This window comes from Setaria viridis, chromosome 5 (genome assembly GCF_005286985.2).
Source record: "Setaria viridis chromosome 5, Setaria_viridis_v4.0, whole genome shotgun sequence".
Classification (NCBI taxonomy): Eukaryota; Viridiplantae; Streptophyta; class Magnoliopsida; order Poales; family Poaceae; genus Setaria; species Setaria viridis.
In genome coordinates this window covers 35692095-35715076 of record NC_048267.2, presented here as the reverse complement: position 1 = coordinate 35715076, position 22982 = coordinate 35692095, and the positions used below count along the sequence as shown (strand labels likewise).

Genomic DNA, 22982 nt, shown 5'->3' with positions numbered 1-22982 from the left:
GGTTTCTTTTTAGTTTTTTTTATAGAGTGGTTTCTTTTTAGTTGTAAAACCTCAAAGGTTCAAAGCAGCAGAAGTTACAGGTGCATAACAGAACTATATCATCAACTGACGAACAAACTACAAACCGAAATTGACACACGCAAACAATACCTGTTATAGGACATCGAAACGAATGTGCAAGCACCAAGCAGTTTAATAGACCAATATCTGATGACAATACGCTTAATTTCTGCATCAAGTTTTTTTTTTCTTTGGCGATTGGGTTCAAATACTCTGTAAAATTAACTAGGACATGAGGCAACCATACCCGTTTTTTCAATCGTCGTCGCGTTTGCGTTTCGTTTCGCTCGTCCGCAATGTCAAGAGCCCAACTGCAGCCATCTGCAGGAACCTGCTCGCGTAGCTCTCCGCGGGCGCCACCTCCTCGTCCACGGCTTCTTCCTGCTCGCCACCGTCTTCACGAAGCAGCATGACCAGCCCGAGCACGCCATCCGGGTAGGGATGGCCGCAATCCTCCTCGGCGGGCGGCGGCGGCAGCGCGCGCGAGCGAAACGCCCACAGCTCAACCGTGACGCGCCGCGTCAAGCGGGCTTCGTTGGCTATCGTCAGATGGTGAGCCTCCCGGAAACGCTTCCACCCCTCCCTCATGAACCTGTAGTGCTTGTCGTTCTTCCATAACTTGCACGTCATCTTGTACTCGCAGCCACGGTGGTCGAATGCCGTCACCGACATCCCAGTGGAGGTCCTGAGGAGGGCCCTCTCAGCGTCCGTGAAGGCCCGGGAGAGCGGGCTCCGGCCGGAGAGCTGCAACCGGTTCTGGTTGGCTCTGGCGTCGGTGGATTGCAGCCGCTTCGTGGCGACGAGGCGCGGGGCCGACGCGCCGAGCTCGGACAGGCGGGCTAGAAGCGCGTCGCTGACTTGGTTGTCCCCGAACTTGAAGTCATGGCGTGCCGCCGCCACCGTCGCCTTCTTTCCGTCGGCCGTCGTCACCATCAGGGAACACGTGTCGCCCATACCCTCATTGTCCTTGGCGTGACCGCTTCCCCATGCTTCGTCGTGACCAGACCATCGCCGCCCCTCGTTCTCCCTCCCTCTAATCGCATCATGCATGAGCTTTTTCGCCGGCGGCAGGCGCGATCCTCCATCCCTGCGCCTAGCAGGGCTCCGCTCTTTCGGTTCTCCATTCCCTTTCGACGAGATTCCGTCTTCTTCCATTCGGTCCGGGCTGCCCCTGTTGCCGCTGCGATCAACACCATCATAAGGCGACGCCGCCGCCGCATTGCACAGGGCATCGGTGCCGAGGGACGCGTCATCGTTCTTCCTGGACCCGAGGTTTTCCGCGCGCCACCCCTGGACCGCGGTGACCTCCGCGTCGTGCGGCCCATCGGCCGCGCAGCCAAAGCGACGTTCATGATCAGCATCTCGCGAACTGGCCGTCTTCGTTGTTGTAGATGCAACCTCCATTTGGATTGCCTTTGACGACGGCAGAATCGCTGCGGCACGACGACGAAGCTTTTCTGAGGAGATTTGGTTTAGGAAAATCTGCTCCAGGTACGACATATACCACGTACGCCCGCGTGTATCTAGAGAGTTTGATTCTGAAGTGGGCACTTCAAATCGCCATATCTCTTATCTGTATCTGTAACATCGAGGCAGTTTAAATGTGTATCCTTGTTCCCTACGTACGGAAAGGAGGGGATGGTTACGCTCACGCACGGGTTTGTCCTCCAAGAAAAGAGTGCCACGGTTAAAAGGGGAAGGAAACACACGGGGTATTGGGCTTCCGTTCACCCCCATGGAAACAGTAACAGCCTCAAATCCTTGGTCGATACGAAATCAGGATTTGAGTGGCAGAACGGTTAAAAAACAGTAAATCCCGTGTCCCGTGATACTCAGCACTTGCGAGGCCATGAGCCCATGAGTACTGGTTGGGCCGGGGTGTACTGTCTCTCTGGGCCGTAGCGGACCACAGCAACAGTTCTTCACTTCTTTGTCGCAATGGATTCGTGATGCGACATTATGACATAATAATGTGATTATTCCTTGTCTTTCAAGGCAAAGGATATCGAAACCTAACCTGGTGTCAGTTGCTGAAGAATAATCCTGATATTTTCATCGCTTTTCTGCTATGAAAACTTTCTAAACTGTTACCGGATAGTAACGTATGCTGTTGTTAGTAATTTCTTTTCGAGGTTGGATATCCTTCTTATTACTGTCCTGGTAGTTACTTTTCCGCGAAAAGAAGTAACAGAGGCTTAACAAACGGAAGACGAGACAAAAGAGGGGTGAAAAGGGGTCCGTTTTGGTGACCTAACACATGAGCAGGGCCCCTTAACCAAGCTGGACACGATGGACAGCGGCAGGCAGCACTACCTGGCTGTACCCCCCCACCACGAATCAATGCCCCCCTTCTTTAGGTGGTGTGTACCGGCTGGAGACGCGCACTGTCCGTTCCAAAGAAACAGGCAAAAACAATACTCCCATATCTCATGCCACCGATTTTTAATGAACTGTATAGAAAGCATGAAAAGCTCAGCCAGTCAAAGTGGTTTAAGTTACAGCCCTATATTCAGGTTGCACTTTTGCCCAGTGCTGTGATCGAGCAAAGAGTTCAGGGTCTGCACAAACCAAAACGAAAAAAAAAAAACTACACGAGATCGTATATCATGAACTAATTTGGCTGTAGCCCTCTTTGCTGCCTAAAATTCTTTTCTTCCGACGAAGCCATGGATGCGAGCCCAAAGATGGAGCCCCCATACGTTTCAAAAAAAAAAAGATGGAGCCCCCATACGTTTCAAAAAAAAAAAAGATGGAGCCCCTGACGCAGGCTGGACCACGACAAGGTCGTCCAATCCGGATATACACGCGTGAGTGCGGTCCGCACAACTCCGACGGTCCCCGTCCCAGAACGCCCCCACCCAGCGACGGGTTCGGTCGATTGGGCTCCCTCCCCTCCTCCTCTTGAAGCGGCGGCGGCGGTGCCCGACTGCCCGTCTTGCCGCCGATCGGTGATCGAGCCGTGCCGGGTTGACGCGCGGGCGCGCCGTAGCATCTCGCTCGGTTCACACAGGCACAGTGCCGGTCTTGGTTGTGTCTTGTATTGTATCCCACGCCACTTATACTTGTTGGGGTCAGGAAGGACTCGGGTAAGTGGTGGGTCTCCTGACCCGTACGTGCCTGGCCCATCCGCATTATTGCACGACACATCGCACTCGCACGTACACAGTGTGAAGCATGCCATGTTCGCCAAATATGGTTACATGTGCGCGGTGGGTTAGTAGAATGGGAGATGAAATCGATCCATTGGCCCGTGGTAAGTCGCCATCTTCTTCGTCACCGCTTGCCGGTCGGGACGCGTACACGTACGTGCACAGTCGGGTGTGGAATTAACGGCGACTGTATCCGGCCGTGCCCTTGGATCGCGTAACGTGAACGGCGAGGCGAGCGGTACGCTGTACAGACGCGCGTCGTCGCCCATTCGATCACGCGCTGCACCTGTCCTCTCGTGCGAGCCTCGCTGTCTCCGTCCTCCACGGCGGAGAGAGGCTGATCCTCTACGCTGGTAGAAACGAGTGCGCGGGCACAGCGGCTGGTCGAGCGGCGGGCAACCCGCCCGCGAAAGCGTAGCGCACTGGCGCGCGGCGGACGGGGAGCACAGTTGGCTGTCGGCGTGGTCCGCGCCGGGGAAGCGGGGGCGTGCGCGCGCGGCGCGTCACCCACGCCACCCGGACACCCGGTGATCCAGGAAGCCGGCAGCTAGCTAGTCCGGGCCTCGTAGGCTCGTAGTAATTTGAGCCAGAGCAGAAGGCACGCACGACCATAGGTCCATAGCGGACATGCGGACACAGGGTGTACCTCAGTACTCAGTAGCCCCGGGGACGACGTGCGGGCGCCGGAAAAGAAGGCGGCGACGACCAGGACCAAGGAGCACGCGAGGAGGATTGGAGGAATGCAGCCGCCCCGGCCCCAGGGGTCCATGACACTGTACACAGCGTAGAAAGGAACTACTCGTCCTTGTTCGCTAGCGTCTTACCAACCGATATGCTGCTGCCCAATCGTTGACGCCGCCGGGGCGGGCCGCAGCCTGAGCCTGTAGCTCATCAATCAGCGGAGTGCGCCACAGGTTGTAATCATGCTCGTACCCATTAAGCTACTGAGCTTTTACGGCGCCCACACACACATGCTCCGGCGGCGTGCGTACCTCTCACTTGGATACGTTGTTATCCACCGAAATCCCCCCGCCCCACGTGCCACATGATCCACATCCGCAGCCAGTGCCCGGCTAGGCACACCTACTGGTATAGTGGTAGTATAATCCCAATCCACCTGATCCGTGGTTCGGACAGCAAGTACACGCTAGCTAGCAGCCCGACCCGCCGTATAAAACCACCAGCCAAAGGCCCAAAGCCAGCAGCGCACGCACGCGAGCTGCTGCCGCTTTACCTGCTCGGCAGCAGGGAGACGTTAACAAAGCGACTAGAGTAGCAGCAAGCAGATCTCATCTGATCGACCGTACGGATCGCACAGGAAACTCTGAAAAATATCGAGCTTTTTGGTGGGCCCCGGCCTGCAGCGGGCCGATTCGTCACCGGCGGGAGTGGGCGTGGCAACGCCGCGGCTCCACCTCGCCGCTGCCGTGGAGTGAAACCGGCCGCCGTGTCGGCCACCCCACGTGCGGGGGCGGGGCCTTTTGGTTTGGCCGCACCCCAGCCAGTCCGGCCGTAACGGCGACGCCAGCTACCTCCTGGCTCCCGCCGTGCTCGCGTAGTTAATGCTGCTGGAACCGTGAAAATGATCTTCCGGAGTAGTGATAAGATCAAGTGATTTCAGCGTTTTTCTTACGCAGTCACGCCCCTGCCCCGTTCCACACACACGACACATACACAGAGACTGAGCAGAGGAACAGTCGGAGGTGGGGAGCAGGTGAAGGTAACTGCGGTGGGAAAAACCGATTCTCACGGCCCCTTTGGTAGAGCTCGAAAACGGCTTCTGAAGCTGGTTTTTTGTTGGAGCCGAGCCAAAGGAAGAAATTTGAAATGGCTCCTAGGGGAAGCTTACCGGAGTCGGAGATGTTTTTACACGTGGGGGGCGGAGCTTGTCCTTTTTTTTCTCCGGCGGCTTCCTCCCGCACACCCAGTCCAGCGGCTAGGAAAGTGGCCCTCAGTTGACCAATATTACGCCCAAATTGCCACCGGAATCATCAGAAACACATCACCTCGCCTCGCCTCGCGCAAGAACACCGCTCGTCATGAACCAGCTCTGGCGGCCCACGGTGGCGCGCAGGGAAGGGGCTCCGGGCAGGGAAATGAGCGGATCAACCATGGCTGACCTCGATCCGAGGGTTGAATGCAGCGGAAGCGCCGTATTTAGGCTGGATGCGACCCTTCCCGGACGGCGGCGGCCGGCCAACGACGAGTGCAGCAGGCGGCTGGAGTGGCATGGGCGGTGGCGGCAGAGCGGGAAGGAGAGGAGGAACGAGCGGGGAGGTGGGGGGAGGCGACGGCCTAGTTACGATGGAATGGGAGGCCGACGGTTGGAGGAGGATAACAAAGGAAGAGAAAAGAAAGAAGAAGGAGGAGAAAAGAAAGAAAGAAAATAAATAAATAAATGGAAGAAAAGAAAAAAAAGAAAAGAAAATTAAAAGGGTATTATGGGTATTTCATTTTATCTAACCATTTTAAACTACACGGAAGAGCTGTTTTGCCAAACGGTTTCCAAAAGGAGGAGCCAGAGCCGGAGAAGCCATTCCATTAGAGTAGCCGGAGCCGTTTTCAGAGGAACCGGAACCCTGCCAAACTGGCCCTCGGATAAGTTGCACTAATATGGTAAAAGCGCTTCTCTGAGAAGCGGGTTCAGTCCAGTTTCTATGTGTTAGTACAAATGGGAGCTACAGGGAGAAGCGCGAAAAGGAGAAGCGGAAAAAAAACGTGATGTTTGGCTATTAGTTGCAGCTTATGTTGGTCATAGATGTTCCAAACAGTTCCGATGGTTGATGGGATGATGGCAGATTAAACGTTGCCGAGCAAAGAAACCGCGATGCGACAAGGAAAAAAAAACATAGGGGTGTTTGGCTCCCCTAGGCTAAATTTTAGCTCCTGTCACATCGGATGTTTGAACACTAATTAGGAGTATTAAATATAGACTAATTACAAAACTAATTGCACAACCGCTAGACTAAATTGCGAGACGAATCTATTAAGCCTAATTAGTCCATGATTTGATAATGTGTTGCTACAGTAACCATTTGCTAATGATGGATTAATTAGACTTAATAGATTCATCTCGCGATTTAGCCTAGGGATTTTGCAATTACTTTTGTAATTAACTCATATTTAGTCCTCCTAATTAACATCCGAACATCCAATGTGATAGGGCTAAAGTTCAGCCCCTGCAAGCACCCCCATAGGAGAAGTAGCAGTACGAGACGAGCCTTTGCATCCTGCCATAAAAATGGACCCGGGCGTTGGTTGCCGACGTGGTGGGCCGTGGTGAAAACTGCCAGCGAGCAGGAGGCAACAGCGCGGAGCCATGGTCTTTTCCTGTAGTTCCATCGATAACACAGCCACAGTATCGTGAGGGGCTTAGCATCATCGGGTGCTTTTGGATTGCTAAACCTTATAAATACTGTGCAGGAAAGCAGGCAGAGGCTCGTCAATTGTGCGGTACCCGACTGGGCACTTATTATAGCAAAGCTCTTCACTGTTTTTGGACCATAGTACATACCTAGATGCGCATGATTTCTTGTCCCCGTACTGCCCCCGGAGACAGAGAGAGAGAGAGAGAGTTTGTGTGTGTGCGTGCGTGATGGGGCTTCTTTCCCGTATTAACCCTCTGCCCCCTTCAACCACATGGAGTCAAACACTATAGAGGTTTAAGTATGGGTGTGTGGTGAGCCTGAGCCATCGAGTTTTTGTGTTTCATGCTGCCGTACCATTTTGCTTATTTCGCAAACCTTTAATATAGAAATTAAGTTCCCATGCTTCTCAAAACATTCAGAGTGGACTTTATCCTTTTCGTTTAATACATTGCATTATTAAAGAGAACTAGAGTCAACTGTTAATCCACAGAACATAGTAAACGATAAGGAAAAGACAGGCAGGGGCATTATGGGCAAACCTAACCGCGCCACCCGCCCCGCTTCTCCCCCGTGGCCGTGCGCGCTAAATAACAGCGTTCTGTTACTAAAAGCGGCGTCCCGTTCCCCCAGCGTGCGTTTTGGTGCTCCGACCACGCGAAGCATCCAGCCTTGCTCCAACTCTGCTCGGCACTGCCACCCTCCATGCCCCACCACCACCTCGCCGCCTCGAGGCCAGAACCCTAGCAGAGTAGCAGGCCAGCCCCCAATGCCGCCCCACCGCCTCCTCCCGCTCCTCCTCCTCGTCCTACCCCTCGCCGCCGTCTCCGGCGCCGCCGCAGCCGGGGGGAACGCCACGTCGTCGGCGCCGCTCGGCTGCTCTGAGCTCTCGCGCGTCTGCACGGCCTTCCTCGCCTTCCCGGCCGCCGGTGCGGGCGCCGCCAATGCCACCCTGCTCGAGTCCATGTTCGACGCCGCGCCGGGGGACCTCACCGCAGACGCCGCGGCCAGCCCGGGGTACGCCTTCGTGCGCAAGAACTGCTCCTGCCTCCCGTCACGCACCTACCTCGCCAACACCACCTACACCATCCCCTCCTCCGCGGCGGCCTCGGGGGCCCCCAACGCCACCGCGGCCGACGTCGCCGCCGCGGCGTACGCGGGCCTCGCCGTGCCGCCTCCAGGCGGGGCGGCGCAGCGGCCGCCGCGCCCCGGTGCCGTGGTGGCACTCCACCTGCTCTGCGGCTGCTCGTCCGGCACCTGGAACTACCTCCTCAGCTACGTCGGCGTCGAGGGGGACACGGTGGAGTCGCTGTCGAGCAGGTTCGGGGCGAGCATGGATGCCATCGAGGCTGCCAATGCCATGGCCGGCCCCGACCCCATCACCGCCGGGAAGGTGTACTACATCCCACTCAACTCAGGTGAGCGATCCCAATGTCAGCGATCATTTCCGACGAATCGATCAAACATTTCTCTCTTTGTAGAATTCGCTGTGAAAAGTTTGATACTCGGTTTGTTCCTTTCGCCTCAGTTTGCTGGGTTGTTGCAACTTTGCAAGCACGGATCTCTAAATAATTACCACACGTTATGAAGTACGGGTTCTCTGAATTTATTGGTCTGGGCTTGCGAGGCGTACCACGGAATTCACGTTTTACTTCTTGTGGCTGCCCTGGAAATTACCAATTGTCCCAGGACCATGCTGTGGACACGGTGAATGATTGTGTCAAAATTGTACAGATAGATGTGTTCATTAGTGAGGTGGCAGGTACTCCTTGCCCAATAATCAGCTGCAACTGGGCTTGTGAAACATCAGTGTGTCTAAACAAGTTCCTGAACCATTGACTAGTATATAATTGACTTGATTGCTTTGTGGTTACTTACAAAATGGAGTAAACTAGTCTTACTGGTCTGGTAGCAGCATCTCTTAGTGTGCTGCTATGTAGTTCTAGGTTGGCACAAGGAGGTACATGTGACATCGACTGATTGCACTTAACACATACCCTGCATCTAATCTCCATTAAGAACTGAACCCAAATACTGTCAAAAGTATTATTAGTATCAGTAAGTTGAGCTATGTAATATCAGTGATACGTTAAGTTTCTCACCCTGGACTGTTGTGTCCTCAGTTCTGCATTTGAATGCTGAGCTTCCCAATATTATCCAATGTCTTTCATAAAAAAATATATTATCAAATGTCAGGCTTCTTGGTCAGCTATGGTCTTCGATATATTTTTCCTACTTTAGGGTGCTAACTTTTCTTTTCTACCGTTGCTATTTTCATCTATGCAATATTTTTCTTCTTGCGGTGTTTAAAATTAACCTTACTTTCTGCCATCCTTTTCTGCATAACATCTTGTAATTTTCCTCTAAAGTCTGTAATTGCCTTAGTTTGTAAGATATCCTCATTGACTATTCCAACCTCGTTCACCCATACCAATTTGCAGTTCCTGGACAGGCGTATGTTGCACTACCCCCTCCTCCTGCTCCTGCCCCAGCACCAACAGATAACACATTGCCAGGTTGCTATTATGATCTGCAACTCATTTCATACTGTTTTGAGTGGGTATTCATTGTTGAGTGATGATTTTAATACTGTCTGGCAACACATTGTCAGGTAGTCATTACAATTTATAAGTATTCATTGTTGAGTATTTTAATACTGACTGGCAACACATTATCAGGTAGTCATTACAATTTATAACTGATTGGTTAATGTTTTGAGCTACATAGATGAATTTTGTGAACAATCGGTGCAGAGTTGTTTATAATATTACAATATGCATATTCCACTTTTTTTTGTTTATTTTTAATATTTTCTTTCTGTTAGTCACTTATTTCATGGTCCTGATCCTGTATTTCTGCTCCAAGTATCAGTGTTGAAAAATGTCAGTTTTGGTATCAAGGACTAACTGCAATCAACAATATTTCTGTTATGATAATCTAACAAAGTATCCTCTGGCATACAACTGCAGAGACACCGGATCACCATTCAACCAAATTTCCTTTTGGATGGGTTATTGGCAGCATGGGAGTTGCACTTGCTTTAATCGCTGTTGCTCTCCTTGCACTTGTCCTATGGAAATCCTTCAGGCACAATCTCCAAGATCCTAGTAACCAGGGAAAGAGCCCAGACCAACATAAGTTTCAGCTCCTTAAGAGTGGTAGTTTCTGTTATGGTTCTGGAAGATACTTGTGTTGCCAATTTGGAAATACAAAACCAACAAGAGCGGATGGTGGTGATCATAACACCAGTGTCCCCAAAGGTCAGTGCACCAATTGTTAACCATTCCTATAAACAGGAGCACAAGTAGCTGCTCCCAAACCCTACATTTTTTTTGTTCTGGAGATGGATCAAGTAGTTTTCTTGAAATGGGATCCAATGAAAACTTCAATTAAGATACATAGTAACAAACTCACTATTAGTACTAAATTATTACCTGCACAAATTAACTACTGTTATTTCTCTTTTTCTCATTTCATTTAGTAACTGATCGAACCCTCCAAAACAGGTGTGGCAGCAGACGTATTTGATAGGGAGAAGCCTGTTGTGTTTACATATGAAGAAATACTGACATCAACTGACTCATTTGCTGATGCAAATCTTCTTGGTCATGGTACATATGGATCTGTCTATTATGGTGTTCTCCGAGATCAGGTCCGACATCGAAGTTGCCCATTTCTATGCATAATATTCCTTGTTATTGCCTTATCACTGTAAAAATGTTGTCCACAGGAGGTTGCAATAAAGAGAATGATGGCCACTAAAACTAAAGAATTTTTAGTGGAGATGAAAGTTCTTTGTAAGGTTCATCATGCTAGTCTGGTACGGTATTTTATTGCTATCAGCTTATCACAAAATCCTAATCTAAATTCATTCTCTTCTGTTCCAAGTTTACTGAACTTTCATTTGTGTGACATGTTTTGTCAAAGGTAGAGTTGATCGGCTATGCAGCAAGTAAGGATGAGCTTTTCCTGGTTTATGAGTATTCTCAAAATGGTTCACTCAAAAATCATCTGCACGATCCTGAAAGCAAGGGTATACCCTCATCTGGCACTTGATTTCTGAAAGATTCTCTTGTTCTTAGATATGACTTTCAGCTTTATAAAGTATTAACATTTTCATAAGTAGTTCATTTATTGGACTATGGAACCCCCAGTGTCATATAATGTCTGATAACTTTCTCATGTACTAGCTCCAGAACATTATGCTATAAGTGTTTCAAAATCACCAGGTGCTAGGCTAGCATTAGGCTTCTGCCTAACGTTGAAACTTGTTGAAAACAATTCTTATGGAGGTGGCCACATTTTTGCTAGCACCCGTATTCAAGCCTTGGTGGGTGACCTCCTAGATGTTAGACTCTTATCAAATGAGCTATCACTCAGTTCTCATAATGGCATGTTAAAACTAGTAGCACCACCTTGCCTAGGCGCCACCTAAGTCCATCTAAGCACTCTGATATCTAGACACACCGATTACCCGTAGCAGGGGCATCAAGGCACTGCCTAGCACTAGGCAGTGGCCTAGGTTGGCTTTTAAATACTGGTATTTATAATAAAGTAAAAAAAAATCTTTAGTGGACAAATTAGTTTATTGACTGGTTCTTGAAGTTTACTGCTTGGATCCATTTTTCCTCAGTAGTTATGGAATCATATTTTTTGCCTGACCTGGTACTATGTTACCATCTGTTTGAACGCCTCATTATGCTCTCTCCACTGGATTCATCATTGCTGGTTGATTTATTCTTATTTATTATTTCTTTCAGGGTATTCATCACTTTCATGGATCTTTAGGGTCCAAATTGCACTTGATGCTGCCAGAGGACTCGAATACATTCATGAGCACACAAAAGATCATTATGTTCATAGAGACATTAAATCAAGTAATATCTTGCTTGATGGTTCCTTCAGAGCGAAGGTGAGGTGATTTGAATTATTTGGTTCCCTTTTTCTTGCATCAACTCATACCTTGTGTATCGCATCTTTTGCCTTTACAGATTTCAGATTTTGGCCTTGCAAAACTAGTAGTGAAATCCAGTGATGCAGAGGCTTCTGTCACTAAGGTTGTTGGTACTTTTGGTTATCTGGCCCCTGAGTAAGTGCATTTTTATGTCATACTTTTAATTGAAAGCAACCTTTGGCTCTACCAATGGTATTGTAACAATCTTTCTTTGATCTTTTAGATACCTGCGAGATGGCCTGGCAACTACGAAGAGCGATGTCTATGCTTTTGGCGTAGTACTTTTTGAGCTAATATCTGGAAAGGAGGCTATTACAAGAGCTGAAGGAATGGGTGCAAGCTCAAACTCTGAAAGGCGCTCGCTGGCATCAGTTGTAAGTTTTTCATTATCAGTTGACTTTCTAATATTGTAGCTTATGTCTTTACAGTTATCTTACCATTCAAGTAGCATAGATTTTCCATTTAATTTTGTTCAATGTTTCTAATTTACTTGTTTTTACTCCAAAGGCTTAAGCAACTTTTGTTTTGCACTCCACAGATGTTGAATGCTCTAAGGAAATGTCCTAGCTCAATGTATATGGGGAACCTGAAAGACTGCATTGACCGTAATCTAAGGGACCTTTATCCTCATGACTGTGTGTTCAAGGTATGAATTTTAAAACTCATGAACTTCTTGCAATTAGATCTAGTCTTTTCCTAGTTAACTTGAGCTCATCTTGTGGCACCTTTATTCATCGTTCTGAATGTTCTGAAATGCAAATGCTTCTCCAAAGATGGCCATGCTAGCGAAACAGTGTGTGGACGAAGACCCTGTTCTACGGCCGGACATGAAGCAGGTGGTGATCACGCTGTCTCAAATACTGCTGTCGTCCATCGAGTGGGAGTCAACGCAGGCTGGGAACAGCCAGGTGTTCAGTGGTCTCGTGGCGGGGAGGTGATCCGGCCGGACACACTGGCCTGTGATGCTGCTCTACGTGCTCTTCGATCGGTGATCCACTCACCTGGCTCACTGGGGGCGTATTCGCATATAGCCCTACCCTATATATCCTACTGGTCCATTGTCCAGTTGATCAGTTTTTAGGTTTCTTTTGAGAGAATATCTACCATAGTGAAATATATTTCTTGGTGGGTGGTACAGTATGTAGCTACGTATGTATACAAAAATCTACCTTGCAATGCAATGTCACCATGTGTCATTTCGTTTGTTCAATTCTGCTGTGCAGTGGCGTGTGTTTCTCGGCCTGAATAGAAGAGCCAAGTTTAGCAGCAACAGCTGCAACGCGCTTGTGAATTGTGCGCTCTTGGCCCTCTTAACTGTTATCATGTTTGTAACTGCGTTAAGGTGGTGATCGACAAGATCCTTCGGTAGTATAGATGCTGGCTGTGTATGTTCAGAGCTTCAGAAAACTCAACACGCCGTTTGCTTTGTTCTGTGCCTGCAGTTGCAAGCTCCTGAACCCCAACAAGTACGTGAGGTCCATGCCGCTCGTGCACGGCAAAGCTTTTCTGCGGCTGCAACGACAGCAGTATTCTTGTATTTGCTGTTCAAATGCTCAGAAGCACTGCGTCAATTTCAAGAAAAATCTACTAGCATGGATGAACCGAACGAAAGAGCACTCACTGTTGTCGGTGACAGGAAATCGATCTGGCAAGTGGGCAGTGCGGGGCTGTTCGGCTGAATTTATAAGCTAGCTGAAAAGTTGAAACAGCTGATTTGTTGTGAGGAAAAAATACTGTTCCGTGACTGATAAGCCGGCTGATAAGCTGAAGCGAACAGAGCCGGAAGGAATCCGATTTCCTCCCTGCAAGTTCATGACCGGCTGCTCAGCCTGCTCTACACTCCTATGGACGATGCGCCAATCAAGGTAGAACAACTGGAACGAACTGAACAACTGCACGAACTCAGTCTTCAGGTGGCTGATGGTTGTTTTCTGCAGGTTATTGGATGCAGAGGCATAGAACTGATCATAGGATGGAGAATAAATTGTGGAAATACGATCGGCACTTTCTTTTTCCTGGCACGATCTGCAGCGTGTAAATATTGACTGAGTTCATAGTATTGACCTACTGATTGCTTCATTCATCACGGTCCTACTGTGCAATGCATGCCGTTGCCGGAGCCTGTAAAGAGGAAGAACGGAGATCTGCGTGTGATTGTTTGATTGGTCACAAGTCATGTACATCTGCCTTACTTGATCAGGGGGCCGGACAGCGAAAAGGACACAACTCGTGGGGAAAGCGCTGCTTCACCTCTCATGGCGGCAGCAGCCGTGGCGGAGCTAGCAGCCACCGTTGCATCGCATCACCGGACACGCGCGCGATTGCGATACAGACTCCGATAAATGAAGACGACGGCCGCGTATCCTGCTGCCATGCCCTGTTTCGGGAGGAGAAGACGCCGCCGCGCTCACCTGCTTGTGAGCGCGCAGCTTCTGACTCGGCTCTGATGCCAGCGGCATATCGCGCGTGTTGCCGCCGGAGCAGAGCAGAGCAGAGGAATGGAGGGCCTCAGGTGGGGATGCCGGCGGCAGGAACTGAACCTGGGGTGGGGATGCCGCCGGCGGCGGCGGCCATCGGTACTGGCGAGAGGCCGGAGCCGTCCGAACCTGAGGGTCGTTTTGCATAATTCTGGTTGCGATCCAATTGAGGGGCTATCTAACATTTACAGTATGACTCGCGATTAATAGTTCGCGATCCAATTTAGGAGGTCTTTTATAAAAATTCGATTTGGAATTTTACATTAGAGCCTCTGATTTGGATTGCGGTTAATAATCGCGATCTAAACCGGGGGTGTTTTGCAAACAACTCGGGGGCGGAGCCGGAGCAGTCGTCGTGCTTGCGTTGCCGCCGGTGACTTCTTCTGACCCCATCTCCATGCATCCCGGCGATCCAGATTCGAGATTCACCGCCTAGCCGGAGTCGCGGATCCCTGCGCGCGCCGCCCTCGGTCCCAGCTCCTCCACGGATGCTGCCGCGGCAGCGCGACGGAATTGCGGTGAGGGGCATACGGCGAGGCGAAGCGGGCGCCCGCACGCGGACGTCTGTCTCCTGCCGTCGTTTTCTCTTGCTTTGCGGAGCGGACTGAGGAAATCTGACGGCATGATTCAGGTCAAGGTCTGGCTGCCATACCAAGCAAGCAGCAGCTTCTTCGATCGAAAACGCGTTGAAAGCAAATGGCTACCAAGTTTCTTACGATTTTTTTTTTTTGAAACGAGAATGGCTACCAAGTTTCGAAAGATCGAATCACCAAGATAAGGATTGCTGCTTGTGAATTGCATACCCTAAGTCCCTACTAGTTGTAAAAAGATGCTCACATTGGTTCAGAGCTTGCTGCTTTTGTTGCTCTTGGTTGGCCAGGCAGGTGTCATCCACTGCCTCCCGATTGCTACCAGCTCGCCGGACTCTTTCTTGCGCACCTCCACCGCCGCGGCCGTCAGCTTCCCCTTCCGGCTCACCACTCGCCCCTCCATCTCGACCTCCTCCTGCGATCGAGGCCGGAGCAGCGATGCCGAATCAGTGGATCGGATAGAAAATGGAAGTTCTGATGTGGCGTGAGTGTCGATTACGCAGCGCGTACGTTGGGATGGGCGGGCGAGAAGTAGGACAGGCTGTAGTGGACGGTGGCCGTGGGCGCGCCCTCCACCGTGAACACCGCCGCCGAGCACACGTTGTCCACCGCCGCCGCGATCGCCCCGGCGTGCCACCTCCCCTCCGCGTCCTGCGCGCGCACAGGAAGCAGCACAAATCAGACCAGACCAAAGGCTCAAATGCTCGGCGCGGGCGTGCAAGACTTTGGGCAGGTGGACACACGTACGGTGAGCGGGGCGCGCACGCGGAGCGAGCAGACCACGCGGCCGGGCTCGGCGAGGGAGACGCGCGCGCCGGCCATCGCCATGGAGCTGAGCGCTTGCCGCTCGCTGTCGCTGGCGGCGGGGTTGAGATCGCCGGAGTATCCGACGCGGGGGTCCTCCAGCCACTTCCTCGCGATGGCGGCCAGCCGCAGCGCCCTCGCATCGTCGCCCATGTCCCCGTACGATGCCTGATTCCTTGCTCGCACCCTCTATGAGACAATTGCCTGCTTCCTTCCATCTGTTCATATATTCTAATGGCGATCAATGCGAGGTGGCCAAGACTTTGCAGTAGCTAGCGTTTTATTAAAATTCGTGATCGACGGGCTGTAAAGAAAACCTAGATTAAGTTCACGTCGTTTTCAGATATTTGGGTGTGTTTGGTTCCCTTTGCTTATTTTTAGCACGTGTCACATCAAATGTTTAGATACTAATTAGAAGTATTAAACGTAGACTATTTACAAAACCCATTACATAAGTAGATGTTAAACGGCGAGACGAATCTATTAAGCCTAATTAATCCATCATTACCAAATGTTTACTGTAGCAACACATTGTCAAATCATGGACTAATTAGACTTAATAGATTCGTCTCGCCGTTTGGGCTCCACTTATATAATGGGTTTTGTAAATAGTCTACGTTTAATACTTCTAATTAGTATCTAAACATTCGATGTAATGGGTGCTAAAAATAAACATCCGGAACCAAACCAGACCATACGATGACTCAGCGAGACCCATTCTCGAATCACGAGCTGCGAGTGCAGAACGTGCGAGGCAGCGCAGGAATCTGAAGCAAGGATGCCACGCAGGCATCTCAAACAACGAAACGCTCATCAGTGTTTTGATGGAGCATGCCGGGTTCGTTTTTTCGCAGCTAGCAATGCAACAGAATCACATGAAGCAAAGCAAAACAGAGTTCAGATTAAGGCAGGACAGAGTTGAGGTCTTCCATTTTTTTTACCATACTGAACTGGACTGCCAGACAAATCATCATAAGTCACGAAATCCAGTTCCTGTTAAAGAAATCTAACTGCAACCACCGCCATTAGTTCACACAGCCTCAGGGCAATCGGATGCAAAGATATATCAGCAGATCTTGCTTTTGGGATTCTTTGGGCCTGAAGGTCGTCATCCGTCCATCATTATTTGCCGTTAGGCTCAGCTGTGCACCGTAGGCCCACAGGGCCACAGGTGGTTGTGGGTAGAATTTTGGAAGGGCATTTGTGTTATGTAAGTGTGATTATGCTCTTCTTTTCTCAACTTTGTTATTTTGTTCTTAACTATTCATAAGTTAATGTGATTTTGCCCTAGTCAACGATAAAAATAGGGGTAAATACGTAAAGATTAAGGGTAAAAATGCATTGACTTGTGAATAGTTGAGGGTAAAATCATAAAGTTAAAAAAACAAGGGTAAAAATACAATTGCACTTAAAAAATAGAGGCAAGATCACAAAAAGCTATTTCGGAATTGCATTCTGAAATTGAAATCCAAATCTCTCTCAAACCCTTGGCTATTTTACAATATTGTTCAAACCAATGTGTTCCTCACAATTAAGTCTACAATATAAGATCCGTGTTACTATTTTCCTATCAATTCAAAATACATATTGTTTTCGTTTAAAAAAATACATATTGTTTAGGATATTGAAAATTAGATGCTTTTATCAATAAATTATGAAAATATGACATTTTAAAGAGGTGCCGTGCGGCGACCTGATTCCTGCGACATAGGTCCCGAATCCTGGCGCTTTCGATCACGAATTTTCTACTCCCGGTATCTCGGTTCGTCTACTTGCACGACAGCAGCGAGCTCGGATGGCGAAGCCTCTTGTTGTTCTCCCGATATTTTTCTTACGTCTGAGGATTGTTCGTCAATTATCGTCATCCTGAATTCGGGCCCCAAACGTCGATTACAATATGCATGGGGCCCGGATCACCGGACTCACGCAGCTGCCTCATCGGGACCCCGCATCCGACCCGATCAGATCGGCGGCGGACAGATGACGGTGACGTGTTGCTCGCCGCTTTGGTGAACGGAGGAACAAGGCCGGAACCTGGGTCAGCCTCGATGATGCGTCCTGCACCAAATTGAAAGTCGAAGCAGGTACCGGGGCCGGCTCGGCAAGGTGGAGAAATTGATGGAGATAGAACGGCGTGTACGAGTCGATATTTATGGCAAAACGAAGAAAAACGAGCAGTGGTGCTGCCTCGTCAGCATCAAGGAAAAAAACGTACTGCTGTCTGCTGTCAACCGTCAAAGGTCGCTCTCGTTGATTCTACTCCGGCGTTCAATTATTAGTGCAGGGAGCACGTTTTAACTTTTAAGCTTGTTTCTTGATATTGTTTGGTTAATCCTCTTCCCAAAGGATTGAAGCCTTCCAACCAAACAAGGACTAAATGGGTTTCTAAATGTGTCACGTCGTCCAAATGAATCTGGTTTCTAAAAGTGAGCAGCTTTATTCTCGATTTCTTATGGCATTTGTAATCATCTGTCCTCTTTAATCTTGCTAGTGTGATCATCCGCGTCGATGCTTTCCTTGCTGCTCTTTATCCTTCCAAATTCAATCCATCCCTCTTTTATCCATCCAAATTCCTCCATCCTACCCGAAATCCTCACCATTTGCACAACTTCGTTGATTTATTTCTTTTGCCTTTTGCTCCCGTTTGCACCAGAGTTGGCTCCAATAGCCACCACTACAACTAACACCTTGTCACAATCCCAACCGTCTTATGTTGCCGGCAGTATCTTCATGGTCTTATCACCATGTCCCCGTGTCCACCTTCAAAATTGGATTAATTGTTTTCCTCAAGAACTAGGAGCTCCCACCCAAATCCTAACCTCATTTGTTTTGAAGGAAAAAAAAATCCTAACCTCATCGGAGAAAAGGGAGCACAAAAAGAATCGACCTTCGAGTGAATCCAACTGTACGAAGTTGAAATAATTTCTGCTTATAAACAAATACTCCCTCCATCCCAAATTATAAGTCATTTCAAGAGTCTTGGAGAGTCAAAGCATCTCAAGTTTGACTAAAATTATAAAGAAAATTATAAAGATTTGTGACATCAAATAGGTATACTATGAAAATATAGATGAAGAACCTAATGATACTTAGATGACATCATAAATGTTATTATATTATCATATAAATTTGGTCAAACTTGAGATACTTTGACTCTCTAAGATTTTTGGAATGACTTATAATTTGGGATGGATGAGTAGCTTTTATCTTTTATGCGTGTGATTATAAACCTGCACGCGTATTCGCAAAAACAAAAACAAAAAACTGTGCACGTGAGCGTGGGGCTACAATTCGGAAGTTCCGACTGGAGGTGCTCTCTGCACATCGACGAACAGAACAGAAGATCCACTTCGGAAGTTCAGACTTCAGAGCCCCGTTTTATAGCTATCACTTCCCAGTGACTGGCCGCTCACCGGCCAGTTCCCACCTCCCCGGTGTCGCGCGCCATGGCCACGTCTCGCGGCGGCAAACAGAGCCAGCCACTCCTCCACTCTCCCACACCCGCCGCCGACGGCGGCGGTGGCGCAGCCGGGAGGCGCAGGTTCGTCGCGTTTCTCGCCGTCACGGCAGCTCTGGTGGCGTCCTACCACCTCCTCGCGCCGACCAATCCGTCGCGCTACCACGCGCTCTTCCTCTCCCTCGGTTCCAACGCCACCGCTGCCGCCCACCTCCGCGCGCTCACCCTCCGCCCCCACGTCGCGGGCACCGAGGCCAACGCGGCCGCGGCCCGCTACGTGCTCCACGCGTTCTCCTCCCTCTCCTTCCCCGCGCACATCACCCCTTACTCGGTGCTCCTCTCGTACCCCGTCCACCGCTCCCTCACCCTCGCCCCGTCGCGGGGCCTCGCCGCCAAGCCGTTCTCCCTGGTGCAGGAGACCTACAAGGGCGACCCGTACGCCGAGGCCGCGGCGGAGGTCATCTCGACATACTTCGCCTACTCGGCGTCCGGCTCGGTCGCCGCCGAGGTCGTCTACGCCAACTACGGCCACAGCGAGGACTACGCCTACCTCGCCTCCCGCGGCGTCGACGTCGCGGGCAAGGTCGCGCTCGCGCGCTACGGCGACATCCACTGCGAGGACATGGTGCGGAACGCGCGCGCCGCGGGCGCCGCCGCTGCGATCGTGTACACCGACGCCAAGGACTACGGCGGCGGCGCCGGCAAGGGAGAGAAGCGGAGGTGGTTCCCCGACGCGCGGTGGCTTCCGCCGACCGGCGTGCAGGTGGGGACCCTGTACTACATGAACGGCGACCCGACCACGCCGCTGTGGCCGTCGTGCGCGGCGGGGGAAGACTGCGAGCGGCTGAGCGCGGAGGACCTGGCCGGGAGCGCGGCGATGCCCGGCATCCCGGCGCTGCCGGTGTCGGCCAGGGACGGGGAGACGATCCTGAAGGCGATGGGCGGCGACGTGGCGCCGCCGAAGTGGCAGGGCGGCGAGGGCGCTCCTGTGTACCGGCTCGGTCCCGGTCCGGCCGTGTTGAATCTCACCTACATTGTGAGTGGATCAGTGGAGCCCAGCGCAACCATTATCTGCTGGGCACTGTCCTCTGAATTCAAGTGGAATTTGCTGACCATTTTTTTGACTACTATTTGCAGGGAAACGAAACCTTAGCAACAATCGAGAATGTGTTTGCGGTGATCCAAGGGAAAGAAGAGCCTGACAGGTAACTAATCCCTCCTAAATTGTACACATTTTGCAAAATTTTGGGCAACTGCAGCAGGCTACAATTGGGAGTTCCCAGTGCTGCGCTAGGCGCATGCCGGATGCAGGCTTATCAGTATTCTAGAAAGGACATTTATGAGCTCTTGTACTCCAGGCAGAGTAGTATTTTGTACTCTGCATATTTGTTTGACCAAGTTCATGGTTCCTTGGTTTTTTTTTATATATTTGCCACAGTTTTATATCCCAGCCATCGTGGCGCATGGGCATCTTGAAACTTGACAATTAACTATTGCTTGACGTGTGTGCAGATATGTGATCATAGGCAACCATCGTGATGCATGGACATTTGGAGCAGTTGATCCTAACAGTGGAACAGCAGCCATGCTTGAGGTAATTGTTCGTGCATAGTATGTTATCAAGCATCCGGGGCAATTTTGATGACATCCTAGACAATTTGGGGAAATTCTCCACTGTGCATTTGCAAAACTAGTGAGCCATTATCTCGTTCTTCAAAGAACAAATTCTGAAGGCATCCGGTTCCCTCCCACTGTGTATAGATCGCAGGGAGGCTGTCCAAGCTACAAGCGAAAGGGTGGAGGCCTCGACGAACAATAATCCTGTGCAGTTGGGACGCTGAGGAGTTTGCTCTGGTACCTTTTTGCTCACTAATTCACATATCCTTTTCTGCTCACATGCCCAGATGAACAATCATTCATGCGATCTGTACACTGTCTCAGATCGGCTCTACTGAATGGGCCGAGGAGAACATGGACACTCTAGCTTCCAGAGCTATTGCTTACCTGAACGTGGACATATCAGTGTTTGGTCCTGGGGGTCTTCGTCCCCGCGCAACCCCTCAACTTGATGAGTTGATCAAAGAAGCGAGTAAAATGGTATTCAGGCTGTCCTACTTTGTACACATCACTATGCTACGGAGCTACCGGATATACCTTTTCATTATTTCTTTGTTTGAAGGTACCTGATCCTGATGAGCCATCTCAAACCTTGTATGACACCATGATGAGCCATCATCCACCGGTAAGTTCGGCGTTAAAATGTCCTACGACTCTGTTATGGTCCAAATGAGTGATGAAAAGAGCAAAATTCCACTGGACAAGGCCTCCTTTTGCCATGTGCTGAACTGGTAGGTTCCCCCCACCCCCCTTTTTTTTCAGATAACTAGAGTGGCTGGTGCTGGAACTGATTTTGCAGCATTTCTCCAACATATTGGGGTCCCATCACTTGACATGTCTTATGGAACGAGTAAGTGAAACTGTATCTGAAGCATGGCTCTGCGTAATTGCAAAATAAAGGCTTTGCATTATTAATAGCTATCATTGCTCATCTAGCATTTGATGTAACATTATTGCTCTTGCAGTCAAAGAATACCCTGTTTACCACTCGTTGTATGATGATTATGTTTGGGTGGAGAGGTTCGGAGATCCCTTGTTCCACAGGCATGTCGCAGGTACTGAGCCATCTTTTCTTTTCAAAAGCTTTCTAGTTTATCCCCCAAGCACCGGCAAACCATTTTTCCTTGCATCAATCATGCAGTGGCCAGCGTTTGGGGTCTGATTGCTCTGAAACTTGCTGACGATGAGATCATACCCTTCAATTATGTCTCTTATGCATCCGAACTGGAGGTACCACTTATTCACATTTGGGACACACAATTCGCTTCCTTTTTATCGGTAAACTTGTGCTTATGGATGCTTGAGGCATGAAACAATTTTCTGTCATCTTTTTAACTGCAGGAATGCACAAAAGACATCGTAGATAAATGTAAAGGATTTCCTGTCAGTTTCTCTCCTTTGCAGAAGTCCATCAAGCAGCTTGAGAGGGCAGCCACCAAAATTCACAAAGAGAAGATGGTAAGACCTCACCTAACGGTGTATGGTACACGGATGTGTAACTTCCACTGAAACACTTTCAATTAAAACACCTCATCTCTTTGTACTATGTAGTTGCTACAAGCAGAAAACTGGAGCCTAAAGACGAGACAGTACACACTGAAAGTCAGGGAGATCAATGACCGGTTGATGATGGCCGAGCGAGCCTTCACCAACCGAGAGGGACTCGCGGGCAGACCATGGTACAAGCATATGGTGAGTCACAGAGCATCAGCCTATCAGAGCTCCAGGCTCGCAATGTGAAATCTGAAGTTGACACAGTGACAAAACATTTCATCTTTTACATTCGACAGATCTATGCGTCATCGGATCAGGATGACTGGGGCACCAAAGCGTTCCCTGATATCGTCTCGGCCATGGACAAGGCCAAGAAGTCCAACACGACCGAATCCTGGCGGTCGCTGCAGCATGAGATTTACAGGGTTGCAAGGGCCGTGTCCAAGGCTTCTGCAGTCCTGGATGGTGGACTAACATGATATGTGCTGCAGCTTCCATTCTATATAGATCAAAGTACTGGGTAGCTTCAGCTTTTATTTTACTTTTTTTTTGGAAAAAAAGGCTTGGAAGCGAGTCAGATGTATAATTGGGTAATTATGTTTAGATACAGAAGAAATATGCTGGATTCACAGTCACACTGAATAAGAATAGTGATTCATCTCTCATGGTGATTCTCCTGAAAGCAACACCAATCAGCTTCTTTGGAGTTGTGTGATTGTCCTTTGCTTTCGCTATCATGGTGTACTGCAGCCGCACCAAATTAAGCAGTGCGAAAGAATCCACCTGTAAATATCTTGATGGAGGTGAGCTGATTGGCATTGTGTCGGACCGGTTTAGACCATGTCAGCGGCATGGGACCAACGAGAACATGTTCACAAGTTCTGGGATCTCAGGGCTCATTGGCAGGAACGGCAACACAGGACAGGGTTGATGGAGGGTCGCCGTCCGTTTAGAATTCTTGAAGCTGCAGGAGTGCACGCAAAAGATTCCGTGAAGGCAACACACCTGCTGGCAC

At 49.8% G+C, this 22982-nt stretch overlaps 3 protein-coding genes across 6 annotated transcripts; 2 read left to right on the top strand and 1 right to left on the bottom strand.

The window, feature by feature from the left end:
• The first annotated feature begins 7187 nt into the window (after positions 1–7187).
• On the top strand, positions 7188–12738 carry LOC117857754 (lysM domain receptor-like kinase 3). The gene is made up of 11 exons (XM_034740603.2): positions 7188–7992; positions 9016–9090; positions 9544–9834; positions 10081–10226; positions 10305–10394; positions 10502–10607; positions 11335–11486; positions 11566–11663; positions 11752–11902; positions 12067–12174; positions 12302–12738. The coding sequence occupies exons 1-11, from the start codon at positions 7344–7346 to the stop codon at positions 12464–12466; spliced, it is 2031 nt and encodes a 676-aa protein (XP_034596494.1). The 5' UTR covers positions 7188–7343; the 3' UTR covers positions 12467–12738.
• Positions 12739–13181: 443 nt separating this feature from the next.
• On the bottom strand, positions 13182–15712 carry LOC117857755 (uncharacterized). Of its 4 annotated transcripts, none has more exons than XM_034740605.2 (4): positions 15343–15712; positions 15106–15246; positions 14843–15010; positions 13182–13649 (listed from the first exon to the last, which is right to left on the bottom strand). In XM_034740605.2, the coding sequence occupies exons 1-3, from the start codon at positions 15550–15552 to the stop codon at positions 14849–14851; spliced, it is 513 nt and encodes a 170-aa protein (XP_034596496.1). In that variant the 5' UTR covers positions 15553–15712; the 3' UTR covers positions 13182–13649; positions 14843–14848. The 4 variants fall into 4 exon arrangements, with proteins under 4 accessions (XP_034596496.1, XP_072149794.1, XP_072149793.1 ...); XM_072293693.1 differs by lacking the exon at positions 13182–13649 and adding an exon at positions 14199–14609; XM_072293692.1 differs by lacking the exon at positions 13182–13649 and adding an exon at positions 14199–14619 and having other exon boundaries at positions 15343–15704.
• A 3005-nt stretch (positions 15713–18717) lies between these two features.
• LOC117858029 (probable glutamate carboxypeptidase LAMP1) lies at positions 18718–22632 on the top strand. Its single transcript, XM_034740998.2, has 12 exons — positions 18718–19892; positions 19994–20061; positions 20369–20450; positions 20618–20710; positions 20798–20953; positions 21036–21098; positions 21236–21323; positions 21439–21528; positions 21615–21703; positions 21815–21931; positions 22025–22165; positions 22264–22632. Exons 1-12 carry the CDS (start codon positions 18846–18848, stop codon positions 22444–22446), a joined length of 2217 nt encoding a protein of 738 aa, XP_034596889.1. The 5' UTR covers positions 18718–18845; the 3' UTR covers positions 22447–22632.
• Positions 22633–22982: the final 350 nt, after the last annotated feature.

Bases quoted from the DNA above. Each gene is read 5' to 3' on its own strand.
- LOC117857754 (XM_034740603.2), top strand. From the start codon at position 7,344: ATGCCGCCCCACCGCCTCCTCCCGCTCCTCCTCCTCGTCCTACCCCTC. The intron at 9,835-10,080 runs GTCAGTGCACCA...CCTCCAAAACAG, and splicing joins TAACACCAGTGTCCCCAAAG to GTGTGGCAGCAGACGTATTT. The intron at 11,487-11,565 runs GTGAGGTGATTT...TTGCCTTTACAG, and splicing joins ATGGTTCCTTCAGAGCGAAG to ATTTCAGATTTTGGCCTTGC.
- LOC117857755 (XM_034740605.2), bottom strand. From the start codon at position 15,552: ATGGGCGACGATGCGAGGGCGCTGCGGCTGGCCGCCATCGCGAGGAAG. The intron at 15,247-15,342 runs GTACGTGTGTCC...GTGCGCGCGCAG, and splicing joins GCGTGCGCGCCCCGCTCACC to GACGCGGAGGGGAGGTGGCA. The intron at 15,011-15,105 runs GTACGCGCTGCG...CCTCGATCGCAG, and splicing joins TCTCGCCCGCCCATCCCAAC to GAGGAGGTCGAGATGGAGGG.
- LOC117858029 (XM_034740998.2), top strand. From the start codon at position 18,846: ATGGCCACGTCTCGCGGCGGCAAACAGAGCCAGCCACTCCTCCACTCT. The intron at 20,062-20,368 runs GTAACTAATCCC...ACGTGTGTGCAG, and splicing joins GGGAAAGAAGAGCCTGACAG to ATATGTGATCATAGGCAACC. The intron at 20,711-20,797 runs GTACCTTTTTGC...ACACTGTCTCAG, and splicing joins ACGCTGAGGAGTTTGCTCTG to ATCGGCTCTACTGAATGGGC.